The following is a 10,025-nucleotide window of genomic DNA, read 5'->3' as shown; positions in this document are numbered from 1 at the left end:
TTTTATTTTGCTGTAATCTTAATTTAAATGTTTCAATATATGTTTCTGACCAATTGAATTTAGTTTGTTTAGGACAATTTTCAATATTTAATTTTTTTATTTTTATATTTTCTTTAGTTAGTAGGCCTAATTGAAACGTAATTGGCATATGATCAGATTCTATTATATTTTCTACTTTCAAATTTGCTATGTACCTGAAGTTATCAGCTTTTGTCAAGATATAATCGACTACGCTTTTGCCTTGTTGTCCTATAAAAGTGTAGCTTTTACTATACATTGGGTTAATTCTGCCATTAGCAATTCTTACATTCGTTTATTTACAAATATTGAGAAGATCTATGCCATAATTATTCGTGACGTCATCTTCATTAATTCTAATTGTTACATTATCTTCATCATCTTCAATATATAATTCGTTATCCCAATTTATTGGGCAAACATCGTTGTTGACATAATCCAATAAACCGCCTGTTCTACCATTAAAGTCTCCAACAATGAATATTTGATTGTTATTATTATATTTATATAAATATTCAGCGTATTCGTTTGGAAGTATTTCATATAAATTGTTATTAATAGCATATGGGGAGTTTGTGGTGGTCTGTAAACTACAGCCAGTATTATAGAATCGTTCTCCGTTTTGATTCGTAACTACATAATATACTTAGATAAGCTAGGTAATTCTTTAACTTTGATATTAATTTTATAATATATCATTCCACCTGTGTTTCTACCACGGTGTTGTAACTTTACTTGCATGGTACTTATACAATTATATCCCTTAATATAGTAGTATGATCACTAAAAGTTGTCCAAGTTTCAACCAAACATATTACATCTAAATCACAAATAAATTTTATAAATTTACAATCACTAAAATTACTTTTTAAACCATTCATATTCCACACAATAGTCTTTAAAGAGGTGTAAATACTTTGACTTATATTTTTATATGTAACATTGGTATCTATGTTGTTATTATTGACGTTGTTATTCCTATTATTAACGTCGGCGTTTATGTTATCGTTATCAATACCATTTGTTTGACCATTATTAGTTGTATTGTCAATATTTTCTTTTTCATGATTTTCGTTATTATTTTAGTATACAGTCATCGAGCTCCGTAGACTACCGTACTTATCTGAGCGTGGAACGCATACCAACCCAATTCAAATTTCCCTCCGCATTCCACGAAAAAAGGGCACTCCCTAGGCCCAGGAACCAAGCAATATTCTACTCCTAGGACAGTGCATAACATTACAGGACAGAAATTTAGCCATTACACAGTCGCCGAAACAGTACGTGTTTAATTACGGTTACAAGACAGCATACCGTTGCGCTACATTATTTAACCACCCACCTGCAAGTATTTCCAAGAATGATTGAAATTGCTAACTACAGACTTAGAGTAGGTTTATATAATAGAGGCAAACGCAACAGGAAGAAAACTGCAAGTAATCACTGTCTAAAAATGTAAAAGTAATTATGCGTGTTACTATCCGACTATCTGCTCTATGCATTCTACTTTTTTAGCGGGTGATGTCTAGGAAAACCCAGGTCCATTGACTAGGCAATCCAGAAGCCCAAGTTGAAAAGGTTCCAAATGAGCCTTCCATGCAACATATCCATAGTCAAATAAAATCAATGAACATTAACCTAAACAAAAAAAATGGATCAGATTTCAGAAGACGTAAAATGTACGAAAGGAAAAATCGATACCCTAAGCAAAAACATAAATTCTATTAATGAAAAAAATGATTAAAATGGAAGAAGAAAACAACCAATTTAAAGCTGCACAAACAACGAACTGAAATGGCAAATTGATCAAATTTAGAGTCAAAGTATAGAAGAAACAATTTAATTCCGTCTGTCTAGGGGGTAGGTGTCCTAGAACCGCTTAATTCCTACCTATAGACAGAGGACTGGACAATGAAAATGAATGGATTAATAGATTGTAAGATTGTATAATTCTATTGTAAATGAACTGTTTTATTAGACACCGTAGTCCTGCATTGTAATGCATAGGACTACGTTGTCTATTATTATAACCGTGGTGATATCTTGATACTTAAATGTGTGTTTTTGCTTCTAAATAGCACTTAAATTAATATGTATATTTCAGTTTAAATGTTTGACACTAAAGAAATATAAAAAGCATTATAAAAACTGCTATCAAGTGGTAATTAGATATACAATATATGTTTTTTGTTAATTTTTAGACATTTTTCACCATTGGCGGCCATTTTGTTTAAAAAAACCTATTTTCCCTACTTGGATTTTTCTAGACTTTTAGTATGTTCATATAGGGACCTTATAGAAATGCATTGTGGTGAAAAAAATTCTGTTGCAATGTTTTCAACCTTTTACTGATTCTGAGCATATCTTTCCTGTACTAGTACTTCTATGAATGGATGACTAGTTGGTGACAAGAACGCTAGTTGGTCATACCCAGTACCGTTGATTTTACAATCATTCGGGAAACCACCTCACGAAGATCAATTAAAGAACAACTAAAGTCATGTGTGTTACCAGAGTTCATAGAGAACTAGAAATATATGTTGATGAAGAGTTAATAGAACAAGTTACATTGTGCTATTTAGGAGCAAAATTAACTGACGGTAGGAGCAAAATTAACTGACGGTAGGAGCAAAATTAACTGACGGTAGAAGTAGAAACGAAATAATAAGGATAGGTATGGCAAAAGGAAGATTTAAAGATTCCGGCAAATCAGCCATTCTGGGTATCAGTGGTTTCTGCAGCCAATATTTGCAGTCAGAGCATTTTCTGAGTATACCTTTAACAGAGGTTCGTCCTCTCAATATCTAGAAGCGACGACGCAGATAGGCAAAAACTTGCTCGATTCCGGCCTGGTGGCTGAAATGATTATCAGCATCCTGTATAAGCAGCTTGGTTACTGGATGTGATGGTGGGAGGATAATTGGATGTGGTTCTACACTAGTGTTGTTATCTACTTTCCTTAAACGTCCACCAAATCTAATTAGATTCGTCGTTTCATCCAGCTTTGGAGAGAGCTCCAACAGACGACTACTCTTCGGTATTTCTTTCTGGGTTTTGAGCGTAGCGATCTCTTCTTTAAATGATTCTTGTTGGGCTCGTTGTAAGAGTTGATTCGGCATCACGTACTTTTTCTACAGTTAATACAACTGAATCTTGTCCATCAACTGCGTTGAGTTTCTCTCCCAGTGCTTGTACAAGTTCTGGCCAGGTCGGGAATTCTTCCAAATCTATATTCTGTACACCACAGAATAGGGACTTCTTTATCTCGTTGGTATCTACAGATAAATTTAATGATGAGACTCGAGTTCGTGCCAGCACTGAGGCACTATGACTCTGCCACGTATCTTCTGCCTCTAGCAGCCATGGAGGTCCATCAGTCCATCTGGATCCTTTTTCTCTGTCACTGACAGACCTCGAGTAATGGCATCTGCAGGGTTTTCATCTGTTCGCACATAACGCCACACACTGTCGGATGTCAACGTCTGGATTTCAGCTATCCGAGTCCCCACAAACACTTTGAAGCGACAGGAATCTGATTATATCCATGTGAGAACTGTTGTTGAATCACTCCACATATTAATATGTTCCACATCCAGGGTGAGTGCATTGGTGATAGTCTGAGCTAGTTGTGCACCAAGAAGAGCCCCAAGTAATTCCAGGCGTGGTATGGAAGTTAGGCGTTTTGGTGCTACTCTGCATTTGGCCAACAAGAAACTCATGTGAACACTACCGTTTTTGGCTCTGGATGTGAAAGGTGCTATATCTCCGAGTGGTTCAAACTGACTGGCAAGCACTCTGAGAGCATTGCGTTTTCGGTTATCTGGAGATTTGGCTGGGTGGTTTAACTCATCACTGTGACAATTCCAATAATAAAGTCCTAAAGCTGGCTCTGGTTCTCCATTAATTTGACTGAGGGAAAGTGACTGCAATTGATGACCGGACTGCACGTCAACTACCTCTCGATGGCTGCTGGCATATTTTACCATTTGGAACTCAGCTTCATTTAGACACTCACGTGTCTTGTCTACACGTTCCTTGGCTTCTGATATAGTGTTACGACTGGCTAGTTGATTATCCACATATGTCTCGCTTTCGATGGTATCCTTGACAATTGGGTAGCGACCTTTTCTATCATTTGCCACCTTTTGTAACAAGGCTACAAGCAGCTCCAAATGGGAGTACCAGCCACTCCATTACAAGCCAAGTATCCATCTCGTCATCCCACCAAAGGAATCGCAACATACGTCGGTCTTCTGGGGCCAGTCTCACTTGATGGAACATTGCTGTGATATCGCCAGATACTCCAACGCGTCCTTGTCGGAAACGTAACAGCACGTCCAATAATGCTGGACTTAGAGTCGTTCCAGCGAGTAACTCATCGTTCAGATTCTGACCATCATATTCAAATGAACAGTTGAAGACAAGTCTGTACTTCCTACTACTGTGTGCCACATGACAGGGGATGTACCAGCTTAATTGCTGCTCCGGAGACAATGTGTTGACAGGCCCTATAACTCGTATGGAGCCGTTCGTCTTCAGCTTGTTAATATATGATCGACAGAAGTCTACCAACTCTGGTTTGCGGGATATTTTTCTCTGGGTAGAAAGAGCTTGGCTCTGAACACATCTTGGTGTACTAGACGGGGGTCTGTACCCAGTGTTCCACAGGAGTGGTGTCTGGAATCTTTGTACACCTTGGACCTCGACCTGCTTGGTACCATTTTCCAATGTCTGAATAGCAAACTTGTCATTCTTTGACCGCACAGATTCCTTTGGATTTACATGGTGCAACACATCTACCGCCATAAATCTCTCCATTAATTGGTGCAGCTTATGTTCTGGTTGAGTGCTAGTGTCACACAGCCGCAATTACGGCTCTTTCGGACATGTAATTACCGGTAACCAACAATGAACAACGGTAAATAGCCACAACTGTACACATATAAATGTAAAAAGTAAAATTTAATAGTAATCTTTGACAACCAATTCTTTCTTTTATAATTCAAACCCCAAAAAAAACCCACAAAAAAAAAACCCAACCAATTCTCAAACAATGATACCCTATACCTATTCCCCACAAACTTTATGCAATTCCCCAAATTTCCCAATCCTTCCAAACAAAATATCAACAATCTTCTTATTTTTAAATAAATCCCCGAAACCCCCCTTTCAAATACAATAATATCACAAGATGAATAATTAGACAATAATAAATGTCCACAATATCGTTCCTTCTTGCCTTCTCTCCCACGCTGACACAAAACAAATTAGAAAGATAAAAGTTAAAGCGATTCTGCAAATAAACAACTCCCACGCCTCTGCTCCCGTTCTGCTTGTATTATCAATTATAATTCTTCCTATTTTCTGACATATAAATAAATCAAATATAAAGTTAAAATGTTTCTTGATGTCGTTCTGCCCTGCAATCCGCTCCCCGACCAATTATTTCTTTCTCCTTTTCCCGTAAAATAATATCAGTATCAATCCAGTTACTCTTCAATATTTCCAAACAATTCTTTACATGCAACAACTTCTGCTGTTTCCAACAGTTATTTCTTCCGTCAATTTACATTCACAATTTTAATTAATCCTCAGTAATCTCAACAATTAACAGTTCTACATTTGAGTACAGCCTTATAGTATTACTTCCAACTCACAATTTATTAACTTCATGTATATCACTTTATTTCCTTTCTGCTTCAGCTCTATATCACCATAATTATCTCCAACTCACAATTTATTAACTTCATGTATATCTCTTTATTTCCTTTCTGCTTCAGCTCTATATCACCATAATTCAATTACTTCTTCTCCTGCACGTCTTAGTTTCTCATATCAATATTCACCTATCCCTTTCTGGCTTAACATAACATAGCCCTCCTTCTCTGTCTCCTCTCAATTTCCATCTACCTCAAAATTCCCTCAATTATCCACATATCACCACCTTCTCCTTCTCCACCAATCAGCAACTCACACACTAACTTAACCCTTATACCTCTCCTCCAATCAGCAAACACCACACAATCCTTCTCTGCAACACAAAAACTCTGCTCCACTGGCTTCACACAATAGCTTCCTAAAACAAAAGAAAGGTTCAAATAGTGAAAACAAAAGGAAAAGTAAGAATGACTTGCAAAATATATACACAACTATATGTCACTTGTGACATTTACTCCCCTCTAAAAGAATAATGTATCAACATTTTCTCCATACCGGGACGGGTCCTATTTACACTCGACTTAAATAATCAGCTCCTACATTTTCACTGCCTTTAATCGCCTCTATTCGGAACTTGTACGGTTGTAGAGCCAGGGCCCATCTCATAATTCGCCCATTGGACAATTTCGCTCTGTGCATAAACACAAGCGGCTGGTGATCAGTTTCCAACGTGAAGTTCCGTCCATATAAATAAGACTCAAATTTTCGTACACTCCATACAATGGCTAAGCATTCTTTTTCCATCACTGAATATGCTTTTTCTCGAGGAAGCAGTTTCTTACTAGCGTACGCCACGGGAAACTTCACGTCACCATACTGCTGCATTAGAACCGCTCCCACTCCATATTCGGACGCATCTGTTCTCAAAATAAAATCTTTGTTTAAATTAGGAAGGCATAAAATTGGAGTACTGTTTAATTTTCCCTTAAGTTTAACAAACGCACTTTCCTGGGCCTTCTCCCAACATATTCGGTTAGGTTCCCGATTCTTCGTTTTGTCGGTTAATGGACAAGCAATCACAGAGTAATTAGGAATGAACTTTCTATAGTAGTTGGTCATCCCAAGGAATGACCGGAGTTGTTTCTTTGTTTCTGGTTGTTTGGCTGACAAGATGCTTTGTATCTTTTCCACTCGAGGTTGAACATTTCCTTTCCCTACCACATGGCCAAGAAACTCGATTGTTTCATAACCAATGAAACATTTGCTTGGTCGAGCAGTTAGATTGGCCCTGCGGAGACGTCCAAACAATTCAGACAAACACTTCATATGTTGATCCCAAGAAGCTGTGTGAATTAGAATGTCATCAATATAATTAAGTGTATTATCCATTCCTTTGAGTAATTTTCTCATGATACGACTGAAAGTAGCCGGTGCATTGACTAAGCCGAACGGCATGACATTAAATTGAAACAAACCATCTGGTGTTAGAAAGGCTGTTAAAGGTTTTGACGCTTCATCCATGGGAACTTGCCAATACCCTTTACTTAAATCTATCTTAGTAAAATAATGATCATGGGCCAACTTTGTGAACAGTTCCTCTTGGTCCGGAATCGGTTCGGCGTCAAAAACTGTAACCTGATTAAGTTTTCGAAAGTCCACGCAGAATCGATTTGACCCATCCGGTTTCTTTACCAATACTATTGGAGAGGCAAACGGTGCCCCTGAAGGCTCCACTACACCCAGATTTAACATCATATTTACCTCATCCTTAATGGTACCTCGCAACGCATGTGGAAGTGGATAGGGCTTGGAACGGATTGTATCATCAGTTTCCAGCTTGATTTCATGCTGCCCAAGTGTAGTCTTACCCGGTAAATCCGTCAGTACATCTTTGTAGTTTCCGATAAGTCGGTGCACCTCATGCTTTAGTGTATCATCCAGGCTTTCGTTGATGTGGATGTCGGCTGTTGTTTCTTTTGCTAGTAGAGGGTGGAGCTGTAAAAGATTCTCATTAGATAGATGATAATTTTGGTTATTTGTAAATGTTTCATTAGGTTCGCATTCAATAACAGCGGTGCTAGCTAATTCAAGGATACCAGAAGGCTCGGATACCCCTAAGGCAGCACTAATGTCTGCGGTTCGCTCATAATACTTTTTCAAGAGATTGGCGTGAAATATTTTGAATTTCCCGTTAAGGTCAATTTGGTAGTCTAGATACCCAAATTTCTTTACAACCTTAAAAGGACCTTTCCATTGAAGCAATAGTTTGTTTTTGTCTGTGGGTAATAAAAGTAGTACCTTATCCCCAACCTCAAATTCCCGGGACTTACTCTTTTTGTCATAATATTGTTTGTGTATTTCTGTAGTTTTAAGTGTTCTGAATGGTTTATCCATAGTGTTAGCTTGAGACCGGGTAACAACAGAACATCCTTGAAGATTTCGCTCTGTCCATGTGGGATCTGGATTTCCTGGTGCTCGTACTCCTGCAATATTACCTAATATCAAGTCATAAATAGGGGTATTCATACATAGTGCATACGTCTTTCCTGAAAAAAATGGAGTATTAACATGTATTAATGCAACCGGTAAGTTGCGGACCGTGCCATCAATCAGCACACAGGTTTTCTCCTTACCAGTAAGTTGTTCAGCTGATACAAGATCTTTCTTCACAACCACCCCACTACAGCCACTGTCACGAAGAACAGAGACGCAGCGTGACCCAACACAACCTGTATAAACGGGCATTTTACTAATTGAATTATTTAGAGCCGCTGTCATAATTGGAAGACAGTGCCCACATTGAAGAGTGACCTTATCACCATCATTATTGATACAACATTGATTTAAAGACTCTGACATTTTCGTAACCATACTGGCCCCCACATCGGGAATTTCTTCTTTGGCATTACATTCGTGTTGGTTTGTACATTTCTGGCAATCAGACCCTGTTTGTGGTGAAGTAGACAACCCAGCGCAACTGTTGGCGTCCTGTCTACAATTTCTGGCAATATGTCCTGTTTTTAAGCATCGGTAACATTTTGGAGGAGAGTTTGGCTTATGCATAGTTGAGGCTCTGCAATTTCTAGCTAGGTGACCTACACGATGACATATAAAACAAGTTGGACTATGGAAACTAGAAGGGCTTTGTGATGAGGATGTACTGGGAACATTATTAGAGGAGAGTTGAGGAGAATTTGGCTCTTTTTGTTTAAACTCTATTGGTTTACCAAATAATCCCCCACGAGCTTCCAAATATTGCTCCGCAATTTCAGCCATCGCTTGTATCGTTTTCGGTTGACGTTCCCTTAGGAACAGAGCTAGGTCCTTCCCACACCCATCGGTAAACTGCTCTCGCAGCAATAAATCTTTTAACCCCTGAAAGGTTTTTTCCCCCTCTGCTAGGTCAATCCACCTATCAAGATAATTGCTTATCCTCGCAGCAAATTGCGGGCCGCTTTCTCCGTATTCGGGCTTAGCTGTTCGTAACTTATGTCGAAATCCATCGGCGGTTAACTGAAACCGTTTTAGAAGAGCCAATTTCAACAGTTTGTAATCGTTAGCTTCAGCTGACGACAACCTGGAATAAACCTCGAGAGCCTTCCCAGTTAGTAGGGCACTTAAGTTAACCGGCCACTCAATTTCTTTCCACTCCTGACTAGTCGCATACCGTTCAAACCTTTTCAGATAGGCATCTAGGTCATCTGTTCGATCATGGAAAGGGGGTAATTTAGGTTTACTGGCCTTAACCCGTGACTCAGGATTGGGTAATACTCTACCACCCGGCCGTGCCCGATTCTTTTCTTGTTCTAATTGGATTTCTAACCTTCGCATTTCTATAAGATAGGCCTGTTCGTTTTCTCTCTCTTTTTCTTCACTCGCTCTTTTTCTCTCTGCTTCGTCCCTCTCTAGTACCTCTCTTCTCTCTCTCTCTTCCTTCTCTAGTGCCTCTCTTCTCTCTCTCTCTTCCTTCTCTAGTGCTCTCTCTTCCCTGTCTCTGTTTCGCTCCATTTCTTCTCTCTCCCTGTTTCTCTCTTCTCTCTCTAGTGCTCTCTCTTTTCCACAAACTCTCTTAATTCCACTCCATCTAACCCCAACGCTTTCCCTGCGTCAACAATTTTAGTGAGATCCATTTCTTAAGAAAAACAAAAAAAATATATATATATATATAAGTATCCAATATAAGTATACAGTATGCCAATAATATGGCAAATAGACAATCCAAGAATCACGTACAATTGTTTCATCTACCAATGTTCACGCTAGGTTACAAAGTCTCCCGGACGAGCCCCCATAAATGTCACACAGCCGCAATTACGGCTCTTTCGGACATGTAATTACCGGTAACCAAC

At 38.7% G+C, this 10,025-nt stretch overlaps 1 protein-coding gene across 1 annotated transcript; it reads right to left on the bottom strand.

Annotated features, from left to right (window-relative positions):
• Window positions 1-6,246: 6,246 nt before the first annotated feature.
• LOC144853442 (uncharacterized) lies at window positions 6,247-9,507 on the bottom strand. The gene has a single exon (XM_078711139.1). It carries the CDS (start codon window positions 9,505-9,507, stop codon window positions 6,247-6,249), a length of 3,261 nt encoding a protein of 1,086 aa, XP_078567265.1.
• Window positions 9,508-10,025: the final 518 nt, after the last annotated feature.

Source organism: Antedon bifida, chromosome 10 (assembly GCF_963402885.1).
Source record: "Antedon bifida chromosome 10, ecAntBifi1.1, whole genome shotgun sequence".
Classification (NCBI taxonomy): Eukaryota; Metazoa; Echinodermata; class Crinoidea; order Comatulida; family Antedonidae; genus Antedon; species Antedon bifida.
The sequence above is the reverse complement of the archived record's forward strand: the minus strand, read 5'-3'. Positions and strand labels throughout refer to the sequence as shown.